This window comes from Pimephales promelas, chromosome 5 (assembly GCF_988280905.1).
Source record: "Pimephales promelas chromosome 5, fPimPro1.hap1.1, whole genome shotgun sequence".
NCBI lineage: Eukaryota > Metazoa > Chordata > Actinopteri > Cypriniformes > Leuciscidae > Pimephales > Pimephales promelas.
The window spans coordinates 39579955-39602191 of record NC_142773.1 but is presented as its reverse complement, the minus strand read 5'-3'; the positions used below and the strand labels follow the sequence as shown (position 1 = coordinate 39602191).

The window sequence follows — 22237 nt, the reverse complement described above, 5'->3', positions numbered from 1 at the left end:
TTGGATGACATGGGGGTGAGTAAATTATCAGCAAAAGTTTTTTCAAAAGTGAACTAATCCTTTAACTACTATTAAACTTGGTATTAAGCGACATTAAACTTTTCGAATGGTAGTATGCAAAACATTTTTGCTATGTTTAATTCCACGGGTTGCATCCAGTTATCATCATAAAAACACATATTTTGCATTTTTAACCAATTTTTATTTTGTGCAAATGATTTACTTCATGATCTTTAAACACCATCTTGAGTGAGAAAATACACAAAGAAACAATTGCGTTGCATTATGCATTTATCTTATATTCTGGATGCATATGTATGACTCTTGGTTTAATTTTTATTTTGTTTTGTGCAAATGTTAAAGTCTTATTCACCTACATAAAGTCATGCATATTGCTAGAGAACATAAGCAGGGGAAATAGTCTTGTGTTAACCTCAAAAACAAAAAAACTTCACACTTTACATTTCCTCAAGCCAGGCCCATATCTTTCTCTAACTCGTTTTTGTTTCATTTCAAAGTTGAGAACTGTTTTATATCTTGACTTATGCATTATACAAATGCTTCATTCTTAAATGCTGGTTTTAGAATGATATATTCACTCTTGGCTCGATATGATATATGAGATCTTGTTTGTATCCTCTTTGAATTTGCCTCACCGATTAATCATCAACAAATGTCATTTTGAAACTTGTATTGATCACGTCTTTGATTTTCCATGTAATAATTACTTTGTACGATGTCTTTCAGGATGCCAGGAGAAAGACTGTCAATCCGAGATAACTCCGCCGTCGGCCGATTCCACGGGGCTTCTGAAAGCAATGGTGTGGCCGTCCCTGAGAGACACAGCGAGGCCAAAGTGAAGAAAGACGAGAGCGGATGTCGACGTTGGTTACGGAAGGCTTGTCCATGCTGCCTCCGGAAACAGAGCAGCTCGTATGATTTGACCATTGATAAGGAGGTTGTGGATGCAGAAAAAGAAGAGCCTGCATCTCCGGTTCCTCCTAGCGGTGGTGATACAGAACTAAAAGGTGAGAAGCTCAATCTCAGACAGTCAAATACAAAAAAACTCATCTGAAATTCCTCAAATTCACTCTATCTTTTCCCATCAGAGCTGTCTCTAGCAGTGAGTTCTGTGGATCTGCTCAGTCGGAAAACTGATCGGAACAGGAAGGAGCATCACACGGATCAATACCATGGTGACCAGCTCATCATCCGCAGAGGACAGACGTTTCAAATGGAGCTCGAGCTCTCACGACCTTTCAACCCAAACACAGATAAACTTCACCTGGAACTGAAGATAGGTGAGCGTGGAGAGATGTTGCATAAATACGTGCTTTCTCTATTTTGTATGTTGGTTTCCAACATAAAGTAAAAACTAGGGGTGGGAATCTCTGTAAAAAGATATTGTTGGTTTAACTTGAAAAAGTAAGTAACCTGGTTGCCTTAAAATTTTAAGTTGATTGAACTGGAAAAAGTCAGTTAATACGATGAAGGAGATTGATTTATCATCAGAAACTCAAAATAATAAGTTGTCTCAACTAAATTAATTATTTAAGTTGATTTGACAAAAGAAAAAATGTAGTGACAAATCTTGAAATTATATTTTTACAGTGGCCAATTACAAATTTTCTACAAAATAATTAAAACAGTTGTATGTTAAGAATTTTAAACTAATATAACTTCAAAACATAGAAGCAAGTAGCAAATAATAAAGAGGAGCATAGATAGAGATCGTGATTCAATTTCTTCCGTTTTCCAGCATCTTTTGCATATTTAAACCCTTTCCAGCAGTGACTGTATGATTTTGAGATCCATCTTTTCACACTCAGGAGGATAACTGAGGGACTCAAACACAACTATTAAAAAGCTTCAAACATTCATTGATGCTCCAGAAGAAAACACGATGCATTAAGAGCCTGGGGGTGAAAACTTTTGGAATTTGACGATCAAGGTCTTTGTACTTTGTCTTCCGGGTGACGTGTTTGTATCTTCTAAAATCTTCTAAATTACATTTTTTATAGACTAATTTTAAAGGTGCATTGCGCAAGTCTCTTTTTTTGCAGAACTACGCCCCCTCTGGCGACAAGCAAAACTGCAACCAGAGGTGTGCACGCTCATGAATTTTTTACATGAAATGTTGCGCACTGCAACTTTAAGACTTATTTTGACAAAATAAGAAAAATTGTCACCCCCCCCCCCCTTTCGGAAAAAAAAATAATTCGACAGATTTTATAGTTAAGACCTTAGACACTCAAAATTACATACAACGTTTTATAATTTGTATAAAACACTAAAAATTCACCAGAGTAAAATGTGTGACAAATAGCTCACAAAAAAAGATCACATTGTTATTGTTTCAAGTATAGTCTTTCTTTCTATTGTTTCTGTTGAGTGCGTATGTGACCCTGGATCACAAAACCAGTCACAAGTCACACGGGTATATTTGTGGCAATAGCCAACAATACATTGTAAGGGTCAAAATTATCGTTTTTCTTTTATGCCAAAAATCATTAGGATATTAAGTAAAGATCCATGTTTTGTAATAATAAATATAAAATATAAAAAAATAAATATATTTTTCAAATAAATATAAAACAGTATTTTTGTAAATGAATGCAGCACAATAGGGGATTATCACGTTGATACGTAGGACTTCCGGATTCAGTGATCTTTGTGAATCTCGCTGGCGAACTGATGAAGGACTACACTAAGTTTATTTATACGGCATCCCTGGTAAATTAGTCTGATTCACTAAAGTGCCGGCTGCAAACAAACGTGCTACCTTTTATTTTAAAGTTTTAATCCACTTCTTCCTTATACTCAATTCAGTCGGGAATCCATGAAAACTTACGTAGGGTTGGCGTTGTTGGTTAGATTTACAAAGTGGAACAGAGCAGTGACATAAATAGCCTTCGTCTCAGGCATTGTTGAACTGCGTCGGAAGTGGACATGCACAAAGTTGACAAATCCCGCCCATGAAACCCGGAAGCGTGATAATCCCCTATCGCGAACATAAGTGGAAAACTTTAAAGGCGATTTTCTCAATGTTTCGATTTATTTGCACCATCAGATTCCAGATTTTCAAATAGTTGTGTATCGGCCAAATATTGTCCTATCCTAACAAAGCATACATCAGTGGAAAGCATATTTATTCAGCTTTCATGTGATGTATACATCAAAAATAAAAAAAAAAGGTATCAATGTGACTGGTTTTGTGGTCCAGGGTCACATATTTGAAATGATTATTTTCGGACTGGAAAAGGAGTGGAGTAATTGTCTCATCTCACTGATAAGGGCTTAAACATCTGTGGTTTTGAAATTTCTCTCTCAAGCCGCACCCAATGATACAGCTCACTTATTTTGAGGAGATAGGGAGTTAAGGAGTGAGAGATTTACAATAAATCCACAAGATAACTCAACTGGTCAAACTAACTGATGTGGACAGATTCGCCATCCATTTTTATTCCAAATTTCAGAGTGAAATAAGAAGACGTCAGGAAATAAAATCAGGATCATGAAAGTATTTTTTAATCAAAAAGTATAACTTGACTTTTCCTTTCTGCTGACATAATGTGCACTATTTTTACTACGTTTCACATCTGACACATAAACATTTAAATGCATGACTTATTTAGCTATTAATAAATCACAACAGGAATTGAAAAAGGAAGGACAAGATTTCATCATTTGTGCAAGCCTTATGTGTACTAGCTAACTGCATTGGCTGACTTTGACCTTGTGTGACTGAATCAGTATTTCAACATAGTTGGATTGTTTGGATCTGGCTGAAATCCTCCCTCATGTTATAATTTACCAGAAAGGTCAAATTTCAGAACCGAATTAATCATGTTTTTCTCAAAGCATGTGTTTCATCCATGTCATCATTCAGGAACGCTCCCTCTGGTGTCAAAGGGCACGCACATCATCATACCGTTGGTGGAAGAACTCCAGGATGAACGCTGGGAGGCCAAGATCGTGGAGCAGAACGTCAACCGAGTCAAGCTGTCCGTCAACTCCTCCTCCACCGCTATCATCGGGAAGTACAAGCTGACCGTCGCGACGCAATGCCTGAAGACGGGCGAAACTACCACAAACGACCCTGAGAAAGACATTTACATGCTCTTCAATCCCTGGTGTGAAGGTAAGACAAAAACAGTTTATTCCAACATATGCGATCTTATGTGTAATCCAGTCATCCAAAAAACTCACATTTATACTAGGGCTGCAGTTTAACGGCGTTAGCGCAAACCCAATTTGCACGATTTTTAGGGCGCGAGCACTAACAGTGCGAGGACCCTATTGAAACTGTCTTTTTTTTTTCTTTTTTCTGCAAAGTAAGCGCCATTTTCGGGGCTGCAACATGCTCAAAAACTCACCAAATTTGGCACGCATGTCAGGACTGGTGAAAAATTTCGTATTTTGTGGGTTTCGCGGATGGGCGTGACAAAATGGCTCGCTAGCGCCACCTAGAAAATTGGAAAAAATTAGCCCCTCGTCCACGTTCGACCTACATGCACGAAATTTGGTGGGGACGTGTATCATATCAAGACGCACAAAAAAGCCTCAAGAACCCATACCCTAAACTCGACTGGAAGTCCGCCATTTTGAATTCTGCTGTGCCTTCTAAAGGCATTGACGATGAAAAGTTGTACACGTTTTCGTCGATGGGCGTGTCCGTAGCATCGATGATATCGCCATGAAAGAGGGAGTTGTAGTAACTTGGCTGTAAATGCCCAGATCTGCACGAAATTAAAAAATTAAGAAGATATGTTATGCTTATGATTAGCATAGTGCCATTTTCATAAACCCACAGAATGCACTTATGAGTTACGTCATGTCACAATGTTGGAATGCAGCGAGGATGACTGTACCAAACTCATCCATTGACGAGAAGCCAAACTACACCTCCACTGAAGCTTGTCTGAGAAACGCTGATATATTTAGTCTAAAATATTGCACAAGCAACTGTTAACACAATATAACATGAAGGTGCAAGTTTCCTCTTGTGGCCCAGTGACTTACATCAGTCTTCAGGAGGATTGGACGTGTTCTTGCTCTCCATTTGTGTTGCAGAAGTTTGGATTAACAACTACTTTGGCTTCACTGCAACTGCTGGCTATAAGGGGCTAAAATAATTAGTAATATTTCACAGAAATCACTGTATTTTAGTGCAATATTACATCTGCATAGGCGATAAAATGCAAATGTGAGAACTGTTAACCGTTAATATGTAAAACTACATTAAAAACAGAAACAAAATGTATAAATGGGCATTTAACCAAAATAAATAAATTAATAAAATTCAGCAAATGTAGAAATGGCTGCTTAAGCTTTTGAACAACTTGAGATTCCCTTCCATTGAATTATAGTTTTATTTACATATCACTAATAACTGTAATATAAGTTGGACAATGATGTTTGTGATAAGGAATGACAATTTTAATCAATGCTTACTTGGTGAAGCAAATACAAATCGATTAAGAAACATAATATCCCAATATTTATAAGGAAATAAAGGGGTTGAGTTAGTAGTGTGTTGAAACATGGGGTTATAGTAAGGGGCGGGACATTTCCCAAACACGCTCAAAACGCTTGACCAATCACAACACACTGCTCCAGCCGACCAATCAGAGCACATTGCGCTTTTCAGAAGGAGGGGCTTCATAGAGATAGGAACTAAACAGAGCGTTACTGAAAGACTGGGAAGAGAGGAGCTGCAACAATGTCAAATAATGGAAAAAGTATGTTCTTTTTGAACATGAGAGGATGAAAAATGACTCAAAAAAACAAAATCAAGATAATAGGTCCTCTTTAAAGTTTGTTTTGTTGGGTGGTTTGCACGGTTTCCTGCGCTTGAATACAAGAGATGATTGTTAAGGAAAGAGAGAGGTCTGCCAAATCACCTTTCACTGCTGACTCTGTAATCGTTTCTCTCTCTTTCTTTCTTTTTTTTCCCCTCTCTGCATTTTTTTCTGATGTTTCTTCTACAGTCCCACCTCATCTGGCATTCCACATGTCAAATATATCTTCTCTCCCTCCTTGGCCACTCTTTCACTCCAGCCCCTTCCTGTCATTCTTTACTGGGTTCTTTCAGCACGGCTTGTTTTATAACACTGCGTGTGGCTCGTTCTTGTTCTTCAGAATATGCTGAACTCTGTAACTCTGAGTGTAATGTTGTAATTTAAGGAAGTACTTCAATAACAGGGTGTAGCTGAGTTTCAGATAAATGTCCGGTCAAGCTCAGACTCTTTATTCAATATAACTACAAGGGAACAATGCTACAATTTAGGGAGTATTCTAGCCCAATTTTTACAAAACATTAAATAAAAGCTTGGACAAATGAAATAAGTGACCAATTTAAGGGATCATGAACTACATCAACTACAGAAAATCAAAATAGGTGTAATAGGCTATTTTCTATCCTGTTTTTGACCCTCTCTTTGTTTTAATGGGGATTCAAGGCTTGAAGTAAACGCCCACTGATATGATTGCTTAACATTTTTGCAAATTAAAACAATTTTCAATGTCCCAGCCATTACATGTGTGGAATTGTTTTGAAAACACAGTTACATAGTTGAAACATTTGCCAACAACGTGAAACAAATTTGCGTATCAAAAATGCTTTATAAGTCTTGGTTGTGACAAAATACAGTTTAAAGGTCCCGTATTATGCCCCTTTTCACAAGATGTAAAATAAGTCTCTGATGTGTGATTTTTTGGGGCTAAGAAAAACGCTCTGTTTTAGTGTGTGCCCTTTAAATGCAAATAAGCTGCTGTTGGGGGCGGAGCTTCATGAGCTCGCGCTCAGTCTCTCAGGACAATTTCATCTCACGGAATGAGGATAATATCACAAACTCTCAGTAACGGTGTTCATTTCGAGTCGGACAATAATGCCTACAGAGTCAGAGTGCTGTATAGAGATGGAACAAGTATGGTTTAGTGGTTTAATTACGGTTATTATGACGTATTTGTCATCTGCTTGTATGTATCCATTATTTATTAATAGCCTACAAGTCTGTTGTTTTGGACCAGGACCGAATGATGATCAAACATATATTATTTATACTCTAACAACAACATTACACACTAACTAAAGTTTGAAACATGGGATCACGAAGAACGGGACCTTTAAGTACTTGGAGCTACCACAGTTATAGTTGATAAATGCTAACGTTGTTTCATGTAACGGAATTATGAATAAATCTACCATCATTTGCCATTTTTATAAGCTAAAGTTAATCTTTTTCGATAGTAAAAAACTAAGGACTGAAATGTTGCTGACCAAAGCTTTTAATTTATTCAGCGAATGGCTTAGATCACAAGTGTTTTCTACTTCCTTTCTTCCGTATCCGAGAAGACTCGCATTAACCACATAAATATCACATAGCGAATCACAACAATTTTGTTTTAAGTAATTTTAAGGTTTCCATTTCAATTTAGGTTTAATTTTTAATTTAATTTAATTCGTCTATTTAAGTTTTAGTAATTCTAGTACTTTAAACTTATTTTATTTAGTTGTCAAGGCTTTCAAGTTAAGGTTTTTCATATATTCTTTAACCTTTTTTTTAATGAATGAAAACCTTAGTTTTAGACCTCTGTTTTAGAAGTTTGGAAATCATGCCCTATGTTCAGGTAATTGTGAAAACTACTATAATTTACATCTTTAAAAAAAAGAAGATTTTTTTTTCTGTCCTTCTGATCCTCTTCTGTCTCACTGGCCTCTTTCCATTACACTGGTCCTTTCTCCAGCATGCCTGAGTGATTATTTTCCATTCATTTCGTAATCTTTCCTCTACAAAGATCTCTACTATCATTTCCGTTACTTTATAGTGCCTCCATTCACTCCCTTTTCCCGTCCGATTGCACCTCGCTTGTGTTCACGCCCTGGTGCAGAAACAGGGAACATTCCAACAGATTCCAGACGTTGATGATGTCACTGCTTTCCTTTAAAATTAACCAGTCCACCGTATCAAATCCTGGACCTGTGTTTTCATCCTGCCTTATGACTCTCTCTGTCTTTCTTCTCAGAGGACACGGTGTACATGGAGAGTGAGAACGAGCTGAAGGAGTACGTCTTAAATGACACTGGGAGAATCTACTACGGCACTGAGAAGCAGATCGGAGCTCGCACGTGGAACTTCGGCCAGGTGTGGAGACCAGGACAGAGCACTTTCTAACATCTTAATGAACATTTCTTGTGAAAACTTATTATACAATCAACAAAGCACAAAGAAAATCATAATTGACACATGGAGTCTCAAATAAAAACTTGACCACAAATGCCAATGGCAGGTGAACTTAGAATTTACTGGCCATTAAGAAAAATTACCTGCCGTGAAACTGTGTTTTACATTACTTTAGAAAAAATAGAAAAAAAAAAAATAATAATAATAATAATTAAAAAAAAAAAATATATATATATATATATATATATATATATATATATATATATATATATATATATATTTGTCAGGGTGAAATGTTTTTTTAATTTTCCCTTTCCACAGGATTTATAACAGTCATTGTTATAAATTGTAGTATTTAGGATTTTGCTTGAATTAGCTGTTATTTTTTTTTATTTTAGTTCAAGATTTAGTCATTTTGTTATGTGCTTTTGTCAATTTTATTAGTTTTTTTTATATATATATTTCTATTTAATTTATTTTTATTTCAGTTTTAGTTCATCTTCAACTTCAAGGCGACAATTTTAATTTTACATACGTTTTTTTTAAATTTAGGTTTTCATCTAATACAATGTATTTCCTTTAATTTCAACTTTCAATGATCAAAAGCACTTTTAGTGAATATAATAGCAACACTGATACTAGTTTGTTTTGTTGTTGCTGTTGTATCACAAAAAATAAGCATTTTCAACCTATTCTTGCAAAAATCGCCCACTTAGACAGGAAAACACCATCTTAACAACACAAAGCACCACAGTTTGTTTAATTTTATGTGACATTTATGGTAAATCTGACATCAATTATACCACAATTATAGATTGCATTGAAAAAACAATGGGGAAACATTAACTGTGAAATTAGCAGGAAATGTGTGTCGACTTTGCAACAAGAAATTGTTTACACAACAAAGCTCATTTTAGTGAGTGTTCATGTTGGACTATGTTTAGACTCAGTTGAAAGCACCATTGAGATTTTACACTAAATTGGGATTGTCTCTCTCTCACAGTTTGATGAAGGGATTCTGGAGGCCTGTCTGTTTGTGTTGGACAACAGCGAGGTTCCTCCCTCAGGTCGAGGAAATCCTATCAGTGTGGTCCGGGTCATTTCTGCCATGGTGAGTCCCTCCTCGCCCCTATTATTCTTTTTATTATCAACTTTTTTTATTATGTGCAAAGTAACATACATCATGCATATTTAGGCATATAATACATATACAAACAAACATTAACAATACTTAAAGGGTTAGTTCACCCAAAAAATTAATGACTCACCCTCATGTCGTCCCAAGCCCGTAAGACCTCCGTTCATCTTCGGGACACACAGTTTAAGATATTTTAGATTTAGTCCGAGAGTTTTCGGTCCCTCCATTGAAAATGTGTGTACGGTATACTGTCCTTGTCCAGCAAGGAAATAAAGACATCATCAAAGTAGTCCATGTGACATCAGTGGGTTAGTTACAATGTTTTGAAGCATCGAAAATACATTTTGGTCCAAAAATAACATTGTACATTGTATTGTCTTCCGGTTCTGTCCGCAGTGACGCTGCCGACGTGTTCTAGTATTAAAAATAAAAAACCTATAAGAATTACAACTTTAATTTGTGTTCGTGTTTTAACTCAGACCTCAACGGACTGCTTAGATATATACACTAGATGTCGCCTTGGCTGCGGCAGTTCATTGGAACGAATGCGTCGATAGAGCCGCCATCTTGGAACAGGGGAGCCCCTCCACTTTAACGCATCAGCATCAATGTAGACAAAGGTCTAACGGAAATAAAATCACCATAAATCATCATGAATGCGATTTTCTTGTTTTTTTTGGTTCAGTCCAACGGACAGACATATACTTATACTCTGCTGCCCCAGTGTATAAATTCCAGAAAAAAATGTAAAAAAAAAAAAAATTTTTTTTTTAAAACATTCTTCCTAGTTCAGATTTCATTTGTGTGAACATCATACACAGCACAAAAGTCCGCCACCATCAATTAATTCAAAGTAAAAGCAGAGATAGCTACTTCCTGTGACAACACCACTGTTCCAAGATGGCGGCGGTTTTGACGCATGATTAGAACCCCCTACGATTAGAACCCGTCTAGTGTATATGTCTATGAACGGACTGAACAGAAGAAATGATCCAGAGTAGTGCTGCGTTCAAGTCATCTCGTATAGATCGTAATTACGAGTTGAACGCACTTGAACGCCACCATAATGTCGTAAATACCAGTGGGGAGCTCGGGATTTTCTTTAAGCCCCGATCTGGACGAGTTGGGGGCGTGTCAGTGAGAAACGTTCATTCAGCGTCTGTTGACGGTAAATTTTAATTGAATTTCAATGTTTACTCATCGACATTTTAAGGCTTTTTCATTTATAAAGCAAGCTCTCTGCACAAAATATGATATCATTGTAATATAAAATTTATATCTAATGATAGAGTTTACATTGGCTTCATAAGCTAATATAAAAAACATAAAAAGAAAAACACACCTGATGCGCATTCTTTGTTCTTCATTTTTTTTATTAGCAGAGTTAACAAACCTTGCTGTATTTTCGTGTAATTCATTAAAAGAAGGTACATCGCCATTTTGCTCTGACGAAACTGACTTGAACGCAGCTCACGTCGTAAACACGACTTCCCACCTCGTACGTACGAACTCCCCAGGAGGACTTGAACACAGCATAGGTCCTGCATCAAAGAAGGCGGAGTCTCAGAGCCACACCCACCTATTGTTTAATCTAAATGGACCAGTGGCGGTTCAAAGGTGTTTTCCAGGAATTTAGCTTCAGCAAACTGTTCCAAACTACCGAAACGAACTTTGTTTAGGCCTGATTTAGTTAGAAATGATGTCACATCAGTTTGCTGGTGGTTTGTAAGTGGTTTAGTAGCTTTATCCCAAGCCTTTATGGTAGAAACTCTCTCAATGAAAGAGTCTTCTTTACAAAGACCCTTTACCCGCTTGACCTCAGAGACCCTTGAATGAACCTTTTCTAGATCAATGCTCCGGATGACCTTGGCGTTCTGGAGGGAAACTGGTCCGGGAATTACGCGGGTGGAACGTCTCCCACGGCCTGGAGCAGCAGTGTGGAAATCCTCAGGCAATACCACAAAGAAGGAGGAACGCCCGTCAAATACGGGCAGTGCTGGGTGTTTTCTGGAATCACGACCACAGGTGTGTGTGTGTGTGTGAGATAACAGCAATATCATTGCGGTTAGTGATTCAGGATTCCAGCTTTTTAACATAAAAAACTTTGACTGTGAAAAATCACATGTAAGCATATGAAGAGTTCAGAAGTGCCATTTGAAATTTTCTTCTAGAATGATGATTTTTATCAAGCTTGTATATTTAAGTTCAGTGATTTCACTTAAATGGCAATGATAATTACCTATTAATTGTTATTTAAGTGAAATTACTGAACTTAAATATACAAGCTTGATAAAAATCAGCATTAAAGAAGAAAATTTCAAATGGCATTTAGAGGCTTTTGCATCTGAACTCTTCATATGTATCTAACGCTCTCAACCAAAACCCGTCGGCCAATCCGATATCAACGTTTGTGATTAGCTTTGTAAGGGTCCGTTCACAGTCACACAGATCGCAGTTTTCCATTACACTATGATAATTTGTCATGTTTTTTTCTATGTAAACAACATGCGCTAGACGGACATGCGTTCGCGACTTTTGTCTTTTACATTCTTAAGCGTTCAAGCTTAAAAAAGTTCAACTTTTAAAATAAAATGTTTGTTGTTTTTTTCATTTCACTGCCCTGCGTCTCACATTTTTAACCGCAAAAACGTTCAGTGTGAATGACCCCTAAAAAGTGAAACTATTTAATACAAATGACTAAATGAAATAATAACGTATACATTAATGTATTAACCTGTATAAATAACTAAATATTTGATCAGAGATCAAGTTAAATTGCTGTCCTCTAATTAAAAATGTTACCATATTAGACGCATTAAGTCCAAACGTAACTTTTTACCACACGTGCCAATGGCAGATAAACTGAGAATATAACATCCGTACATATTTGACCTAACATGAAACTGTAACCTGAACATTTGTGATTAGCTAAAAGAAAGTGCAAGCCGTGTTTTTTACTCTTTGTCTTTTTTCTGTTTATAGATTCTAGTGACAGTACAGAAAATCAGATTTACTGTAATTAAACAAATGTTATATTCAGTGAAAATTACTTAAAAAATAATAATAATGCATAAGTAAAATTAAATGTGTTATTCGTAGTCAACACAAAACGAAACATTATAGTCTTTTCTATTGCATGTTTTTGATGTTATTGTGTACAAAAACTGATTTGTCAAGACACTTCAGATATTTCAGTGATATCTGTCAGGTAGGTGAATGATACAAACAAATACAAAGTCAAATTCAATCATGCTTTTCTTTTGGTTGCAATAGTAACTGCACAATTCAGAATCAACTGAATGAAATAAAAGTCCTGAAAATGTTCTAAAACAGGGTCATTTATTGTTACCAGCAATTATCTTATGATGTTTTGCACAAAAGTACTGGGTCACATTGTAATATAAGTGGATTTCAGGAGGGTACATGATGTCATAGGACAAAAAAAATGCTTTTGTTTATAAATTGAAATAACCATTGGGATCCGGAGTCTCCAGCCACACACTATCTAGTGCTGTGACATTCATAGCTGACCCCGTTTAACAGCTTCAAACACCCTCGTTCATTCCACACACACACATTAAAGTGTTTGACTCTGCGCACACACATTACTACTCGTCTTCAGTCAGTTGCCTCAGGTTTCTCTCAATCTTTCCTCTTCCTAGTTTGACATAATTCACTCTACCATTCTTTTATTTATTTAATTTTTTAAAGAAGTGTCTTATACTCATCATGATCATCAAAGATAGCAGTAAAATATTATTAAAACTTTAAATAAAATGTTTTAAAGCTGTATTTTCAGCATCAGTGTCACATGATCCTTCAGAAATTACTCGAATATGCTGATTTGATGCTCCAGAAACATTTCTGATTATTATCAATGTTGAAAACAGTTGTGCTGCTTCATATTTTTGTAGAAACCATGATGAATTTGTTTCAGGATTCTTCGATGAATAGAAAGTGTACAAGAAATTTGAAATAGAAAATGTAACTTTTGAACAGTTTAATGCATCCTAGTATAATAGTATCGTTTGGACAATAGTGTACATCAGATAAATAACTCTCTCTCTCTATATATCTGTCCCAGTATTGAGATGTCTAGGTATTCCTACTCGTTCCGTAACGAATTTCCAGTCTGCCCACGATACGGACGTCTCCTTGACAACAGATGTGTATTTCGATGAGAATATGGAACCGATCCATCACCTTAACTCTGACTCTGTATGGTGAGCATTTGTGTTTTTTCATGGAAGAATTAATATTAGTGTGTGGGTCAGTATAAAATGATAAAATCCGGTTAGTACACTGCAGTTAACAAAAATGCAGCAGTGATATTGGATTTGATCATTTTATATTGACATATGTATATACAGTATATGAAGAGTTCAGATGCAAAAGCCTCTAAGTGCCATTTGAAATTTTCTTCTTTAATGATAATTTTTATCAAGCTTGTATATTTAAGTTCAGTGATTTCACTTAAATGGCAATGATAATTACCCATTAATTGTTATTTAAGTGAAATTACTGAAGTTAAATATACAAGTTTGATAAAAATCATCATTAAAGAAGAAAATTTCAAATGGCATTTAGAGGCTTTTGCATCTGAACTCTTCATATATATATATATAACTCTTATTTCTCTTTCTGTATCCCTAATTTCCTCTGTTTCTCCTGTTCCTACAGGAACTTCCACGTCTGGAATGATTGCTGGATGGCCCGTCCGGATCTGCCTCCTGGAATGGGTGGCTGGCAGGCCGTGGACTCCACACCGCAGGAAACCAGTCATGGGACGTTCCGCTGCGGGCCGGCGTCACTGGCCGCTGTGCGCTCCGGACAGGTCTATTTGAAATACGACACACCTTTTGTGTTCGCTGAGGTGAGTCCAGACTCATGAAATTATCATTATATCCATAGAACCATCCACGTCCTTTCTGTCTACAAAAGTGCTCATTAGTTTAACCTAATGCCAGTGGTGGAACGTAACGAAGTACAAATACTTTGTTACTTTACTTAAGTACATTTTTCACGTATCTTTACTTTACTTAAGTAGAATAAATAGTGCATACTTTTTACTTCGTTACATTTTGCAGCAATTATTATACTTTCTACTCCACTACATTTCTACAACTTCTGTTACTTTTTCATTACATTTTCTGATCAGTTTTTCCCCGGCCAAAACGTAATCTGACCGTCCGTTCGTTGCACGTTTGACTCACCAGTGACGTTTGGTTGCCATAGATACATCAACTAAAGTGCGTTTATCGTGCAATTTATATATTCGTTGCACGTTTGACTCACCAGTGACGTTTGGTTGCCATAGATACATCAACTAAAGTGTGTTTATCGTGCAATTTATATATTCGTTGCACGTTTGACTCACCAGTGACGTTTGGTTGCCATAGATACATCAACTAAAGTGTGTTTATCGTGCAATTAATATATTCGTTGCACGTTTGACTCACCAGTGACGTTTGGTTGCCATAGATACATCAACTAAAGTGTGTTTATCGTGCAATTTATATATTCGTTGCACGTTTGACTCACCAGTGACGTTTGGTTGCCATAGATACATCAACTAAAGTGTGTTTATCGTGCAATTTATATATTCGTTGCACGTTTGACTCACCAGTGACGTTTGGTTGCCATAGATACATCAACTAAAGTGTGTTTATCGTGCAATTTATATATTCGTTGCACGTTTGACTCACCAGTGACGTTTGGTTGCCATAGATACATCAACTAAAGTGTGTTTATCGTGCAATTTATATATTCGTTGCACGTTTGACTCACCAGTGACGTTTGGTTGCCATAGATACATCAACTAAAGTGTGTTATTGTGCAATTTATATGCGAAAATTTGTTTTTATGTGCATAGGAAACGCACCGTGTGTAATATACGTTTGGTTAGGATTATGGCAAGCCAAGAGGTTCAGAATTACACCATAAATTAATCGCGTTTACTGCCAAACATAGTTATTAACATATATAAGGATAAGCATGATGTGTATATTGCCTAATTGCAAGCTTGTTTCAGAAATGGTGACAACAATTTTTTTCCATAATTATTGAACATCATTATAGGAGTATTAGGTGGAACGAGTTAAATGTTTTATTAATCATTAGAAAAAAATAGACATTAAGAGAATAAATTGTTATGCAAGTACTTTTACTTTTAATACTTAAAGTACATTTAAAATCAGGTACTTTTTACTTAAGTATGGTTGTCATTGTGTTACTTCTACTTTTACTAAAGTAAATATTAATCTGGTTATTTGTACTTTTACTTAAGTACTGAGATTCAGTACTTCCTCCACCACTGCCTAATGCACATTCATGGATTGCTTTTACCACATTTTCTGGAATATAAGGAATAGTATTACGGGAATATTATTACCGTCAATTTTTTTTATTTAATAAAATACAATAACTTCCTCCAGTTTAATTCTTAAAAAGCTTACTTTTTTGGCTAACATCACAAGTGTTATTTTAGGATTATTTGTGTAATATTTTACTAATATTTTAAATGAGCTTTTATTTTTATGTTTTTCATTTTAGTTTTAGTCATTTTTAAATTGTTTTTTATATTTCTATTTAGCTTTAACTTACATTTTATTTCCGTTTTTCAATTTTAAAGTTACACATAAACTTATTGTTTGTTTGTTTGTATTTAAATGACTCAGAAATTATTTTGAATAATTTTAGTTACAACTAAAATATAACATTTTCAAACAAGTTCTTCTCTCATTTCACTCCTGTGCTAGAGGACGGGCTTGCCCTGACGTGTTGGTATAAATATTTTCTTTATACCCTCTATAAAATCCTGTTTGAAACCTGCATTTATCCTGACAGGCATGTCTCTTTAAAGGATTTTCCGCTCTAAACCTGTGCTGTTTTTTTGGTGCAGGTGAACAGTGATAAGATCTACTGGCAGAGGAACCTCGACGGGAGCTTCAGTCAAATCCACAGTGAGAAGAAAGCCGTCGGTCACTGCATCAGCACGAAGGCTGTCGGCTCTGATGAGCGTGTAGACATCACACACATTTACAAACATCCTGAAGGTGAGAAACACACACATGCACACTTTCAGACAAATCAATCTCAATGTCTCGCCCTGCGTGTGCCCACATTAAAAGACAACAGCAGTACATAATGATGAAATAATACGATATTAAAATTATGATATATAATTATTGCATTTGTATTGGAACTTGTTCAGTTTCCCCAAGAAAATTGTATTAAATCAAAATGTCGATCCAAAAAAAAGTCATATTATGTAATAAATTACATTTTAAAATCAAAAGAAAACAGAGGAAAATGTATTTTGCTTAAAAGAAATGAAGCCTATTTTGTCTTATCTTTAAATTGTTACATGCACCCAAATTTGTATTACACAGTAAATACATTTATACATACACATTCGATACTATAAATGTATTACTATAAATATATCTTTCTATTATTTCTTCATATGTGTTATTTATTTTAAATCAAAAACATTATTCAGCGTAAATGATAAATATAGATTTTATAATTGTATGTACATACATGCAGTAGAAAATGTATTCATATTACTAAATGTGTGTATATATACATATTTAATTTATTTATTGTATTGTTCATTTTAATGGCGCAAACTCGCACAAATTGAGCACAAACGAACGACACTGGTTTGTAACAATTTAGACAACATTGGGTGGAGATTGTCATAATTTCCAGATATATTTAAGATACGTTTTAATTGCATTAACTGACACAAATTGAGCACAAACGAGTGGCGATATGGACGGCATGGGGTGGAGTGTGACATCACAGATTCAGAAATATATTGGTCATTTCTGAGTGGAAATACAGTTTATTCATTTTAGTGGCACAAACCGAGCACAAACAAATGGAACTGGTTTGGAGCGATTTGAACAACATGGGGTGGAGAGCGACGTCACACAACCAAAAAAATTGTTTAATATCCCCAAAACCAGCACAAAGGTTCGTTTTGCGGCACAAATGTAGCATAAACGAATGGCATAGTTTGGGGATTATATCATTTTATGGGGTGCCAACTTCACAGAGTTTATCCATAATGTAAATTCATATTCTTAGCCAGTGCTGTCTTACCAGAGCAACCTACAATACAGAGCCTGAGTCACTGGCAAAAGCCAGGACAGATGCAGCCAAAAACACATAATGCCCAGTTTAACTGGCTTAACATTCCACTGCCTTCACACCAAAATACCTGTCATTATCTCCAAACGGGTTGTTTAAATTTAATGGAGATCCACCCACAGGAAACAATGGCATCATTGTCTCAGTTAGAGAAAAATAAACAACTGAAACAATTAAACAGACTTAAAAGTAGGAGTAGACTTAATGTAAGAGCAAAGAGCTGTGAGATGGAGTTGTGGGATGCACATCCAGGGCACGAAGCTCCCGTTCCACCACATCCCAAAGTTGCTCTATTGGGTTGAGATCTGGTGACTGTGGGGGCCGTTTTAGTACAGTCAACTCATTGTCATGTTCAAGAAACCAATTTGAAATGATTCGAGCTTTGTGACATGGTGCATTATCCTGCTGGAAGTAGCCATCAGAGGATGGGGACATGGTGGCCATAACGGGATGGACATGGTCAGAAACAATGCCCAGGTAGGCCGTGGCATTTAAACCATGCCCAATTGGCACTAAGGGGCCTAAAGGGTGCCAAGAAAACCATTACACCACCACCACCAGCCTGCACAGTGGTAACAAGGCATGATGGATCCATGTTCTCATTCTGTTTACACCAAATTCTGACTCTACCATCTGAATGAGACTCATCAGACCAGGCAATATTTTTCCAGTCTTCAACTGTCCAGTTTTGGTGATCTCTTGCAAATTGTCGCCTCTTTTTCCTATTTGTAGTGGAGATGAGTGGTACCCGGTGGGGTCTTCTGCTGTTGTAGCCCATCCGCCTCAAGGTTGTGCGTGTTGTGGCTTCACAAATGCTTTGCTGCATACCTCGGTTGTAACGAGTGGTTATTTCAGTCAAAGTTGCTCTGCCGCATACTGGATGTTTTTCCCTTTTCACACCATTCTTTGTAAACCCTAGAAATGGTTGTGCGTGAAAATCCCAGTAACTGAGCAGATTGTGAAACACTCAGACCGACCTCAAAAATTGCTTAAATCCCCTTTCTTTCCCATTCTGACATTCAGTTTGGAGTTCAGGAGATTGTCTTGACCAGTACCACACCCCTAAATGCATTGAAGCAACTGCCATGTGATTGGTTGATTAGATAATTGCATTAATGAGAAATTGAACAGGTGTTCCTAATAATCTATATATATATAAAGTCCTCATTTAAGACCTCTTTTCTTTCCCTCATCAGACTCGGAGGAGGAGCGCATCGCTGTGGAGACGGCCTGCCGCTACGGCAGTAAACCGGACGTCTACTCCAGTCCCGTTGCTGAGGACGTGCTGGTGGAGGTGAGGATGGAGGGAGAAGGTCCACGCATGGGAGGAGACGCTCAGCTGAAGATCGTGGTGAAGAACACGAGCTCTCATCCCCGCAGAACCACCCTTCACAGCCAGGTGGCGGTCATGTTCTACACCGGCGTGTTGAAGGACACAGTGAAGAAGGAAAAACTTACCGTGGAGCTCATGCCGCTGGAAGGTCAGTTAGTTTTAAGTGATTTCTTTGTGACTGCGAAAAAATACGTTATTTATATGAGTGTGTAGTGTGAATGTAATGCTGAAGTAATACATTCACCATGTTGTCATTACCACCGTGACCTAGCATCGTCAGTTGAGTTGCTTCACTGCCATTCATAAATCCTCTCCCGTGGCATAGTATGCACAATACACACATTTTCTGAATGTATAAAATACTGGCATCAGGCAATGCATTCTGCCATGCATTTCATGCCACATTTAACATAAAACCACATACACAACATTTAACATGGTCTTTGACTTTTTATTCATTATATGGTAAAATGAACAACACTAATAGCATTCATTTATTTATTGTTCAGTTTTAGCAATTTTTGTACTTCAACGTAAAGGGATGCGTAGGCCTAGTTCATTTATTCACCCTCATCTGAGCACAAAAGAAGATAGTTTGACCAAACCAAACCATTGACTTCCATAGTATTTTTGTATCTCCATACTATGGAAGTCAATGAAGTCATCAACTGTTTGGTTACCGACATTCGTCTTAGTATCTTCTTTTGTGTTCAGCAGAAGAAAGAAATTCATACAGGTTTAGAAAAACTTGAGGATGAGTAAATGATGAAAAAATGTATACTTGCTACTGTACATTACCTAGAAATGATTTCTTACAACTATTTTAAATTTAATGAATGAATTATTCCACATTTATATCAAATTCAAGGTTTTAATATAAATGAAAACTAAACAAAGAAAAATAATTGTTTTATTAATTAACATTTTAACAATTATGTTATTTATTTAATCCACATTGTTTAAAAAATAGCCACTATACAGTATAGACCGTGAGTAAAGTTTATAACCATTGCGGAAATTCACACTTCTGTCTATTTTACATCCTTTAGAAAAGCACTTCAAATTAAATAATTAATAGACTATTAATGAATAAAAACATGTGTTTATTTCATACAAATGATAAATAAACAAAGAAAAAATAATGTTCTCATATGTATTTTAAAATATTACATATACAATACATTATACTGTATAATACATTATATTGAATTAAATATTTGATTGATTGATTGATTGATTTACTCAAGAGAGTGTAAAGCTGACGATCATTGCTGATTCCTCTTATTTTTGTCCTATAGAAAAGATCATTGAGTGGGTCCTGCCTTACACGCAGTATCAGAATCAACTGGTGGACCAGGCCGCGCTCATGCTGACCTTGTCTGGACGGGTCAGTGAGACCCAACAGGTGTTGGCCAATCAGACCAGCTTTAGGCTCCGAACACCTGATATCCACATTGAGGTGAGACACCCAGAACCTTTGAACCACAAATTTGACCACAACAGTATGCCTGCAGAATATTTTATTGCATATTCAAATTTGTCTCATACTAAAACAAATGAGTGGGTCAGTAAATATGCTTTGCTTCTCGTTGTATAGCCTATAGGAGAGGCGTATGTGGGCAAGGAGACGTCGGCGAAGATCACGTTCACAAATCCTCTGCCTGTTACTCTGCGCAACGTGGTGGTCCGAGTGGAAGGACTGGGGCTGAGAGACCTCCATCCCATCAGAGTGGGGTAAGAGCCTCAAAATTATTTTAGAATGGAACATGTGCAGGATTCCATCGGAATTTTACCCTTTGGAAACAATTCTAAAGGATTCTAATGTTGTCATAGCAACCCAACAAGAAGTAAATCCCATAGATCATAATTGAACTAAGGCCTAAACCTGGGTTAATCTAAGCCCTGTCTGTGAGTCTAGGCCTATATCTTTTTGACTGATTCAGTTTATTGCTCTTGTGTCTTAAGGGACGTATATCGGCGCGCGTTATTTGCCAGCGTTTTTCAACACGGTTTTTGTGTTCACACCCAATCGATTTTCGCTGACGCTGAGCCGAGTGAACATTTCAATTCATTCCCTGACATTAGATGGCGCTTAACGTAAAACAAAAATAGTCCTAATTTGAAGTCGCAGTCGCGTTTGTCATATAGTTCTTTATGTTCCGACCCCAGCGAGACGAGCAGCTTTACATTCATCTTGCCTTGCATCTTCCTCTTCTCATTTTTTCACGGCAGTGAAGACGCTACTTGGCGTAGATCTTCTTCTCCGTTACGCATGTGTGCTCGGCAAGACCGTTTTGTGTTTAAGCGCCCCCAAGTTGCGTTTTACTGTAACTTCTGACGTGAGCAAAAGCGGCAATCTCATTGGTCGGATAGTTTTTGACCAAACCAAAAAACGAACCCGAGGCGTTTTAAAAAAATGACACTTTTACGCGTGACGTTTTTCGTGTCGGTGTGCACACTCACATTGCCACCTTTTGTTTAGTCACGAGCCGTTAAACGTCGGCGAATATCGCGCGCGAAATTCGTCCCGGTGTGAACAGGCCTTTAGTGTGTCAATAGTCACACGTATAGAAGTCCTCGCTTTTCTCCCACCAATGAATGCATTGACTTTATCTCTCTCTTCCATGTTTACTCAGTGATGTAGGCAAGCATGCCAATGTTACTGTGACGGAGCACTTCATCCCGACGATCGCCGGCCAGAGGAAGCTTTTGGCGTCTCTGGACTGCAGACAGCTCTCGCAAGTGCACGGCGTAGCCGACATCAACGTTCACGAAAGCCAGTGAATTCAGTCTGCTGTGATGGACTGTATCCCTTCATGGTGTTATTTCAGTATCATCAGAGTTACTTTTAAAAGTAATGCTTTTCAATATTGCGTTACTTTTTCTCACCTGGGCTGGGCTTGCTTGTTTGTTTTTTAATGACAACAACAAAAAAAAAGTTCTATTTTTGGCATATGTAAAAGGCCCTTACACACGAAAAGTGAAATGAATAAGCCTCAGGTTGAAGGAAATGTATATTTACGCCTGTACAGTAGAGGGCGCCGCTCAAACAAACCATTCTGGATTAAAGAACAAACGGATACAGGAGAAGAAGTTCAACACTCTTATTTCTAAATCTAATCTAAAGTCATTTTGGCATAGTGTGGTTGAATTAGATCTTGAAGGTCAGCAGCAAAGACATTGGTTAATAAAGTGAGATTAAATACATAAAGTATATTTGTGTAATTCAATATAGTTAATTATAAAAGGTCTGTTTTTATTCATTTTGCGGAATACTGAATGTTTTCGTGCCAGTGAGGTGAGTAAATGCATGTTTACATTTTGTCTACAACTAAAATAAGCATCATGTTTACACAGCGCACACACACACACCTCCTCACTTTATTTCTCTCAACATGGGGACAGGAGAGCCATCAGTCAATA

The 22237-nt window shown here is 36.9% G+C and overlaps 1 protein-coding gene across 1 annotated transcript in view; it reads left to right on the top strand.

Annotated features, from left to right (window-relative positions):
- Window positions 1-21730, top strand: part of tgm1l1 (transglutaminase 1 like 1) — a 30229-nt gene extending 8499 nt beyond the window's left edge. The window contains exons 2-14 of the mRNA XM_039676964.2: window positions 748-1028; window positions 1110-1301; window positions 3890-4141; window positions 8029-8147; window positions 9190-9297; window positions 11172-11349; window positions 13409-13547; window positions 14005-14197; window positions 16226-16379; window positions 18678-18962; window positions 20113-20273; window positions 20412-20548; window positions 21451-21730. Of these exons, the coding sequence (XP_039532898.2) occupies window positions 749-1028; window positions 1110-1301; window positions 3890-4141; window positions 8029-8147; window positions 9190-9297; window positions 11172-11349; window positions 13409-13547; window positions 14005-14197; window positions 16226-16379; window positions 18678-18962; window positions 20113-20273; window positions 20412-20548; window positions 21451-21598 (2346 nt within the window). The 5' untranslated portion in view covers window position 748 and the 3' untranslated portion in view covers window positions 21599-21730. The remainder of the gene's footprint in view (window positions 1-747; window positions 1029-1109; window positions 1302-3889; window positions 4142-8028; window positions 8148-9189; window positions 9298-11171; window positions 11350-13408; window positions 13548-14004; window positions 14198-16225; window positions 16380-18677; window positions 18963-20112; window positions 20274-20411; window positions 20549-21450) is intronic.
- Window positions 21731-22237: the final 507 nt, after the last annotated feature.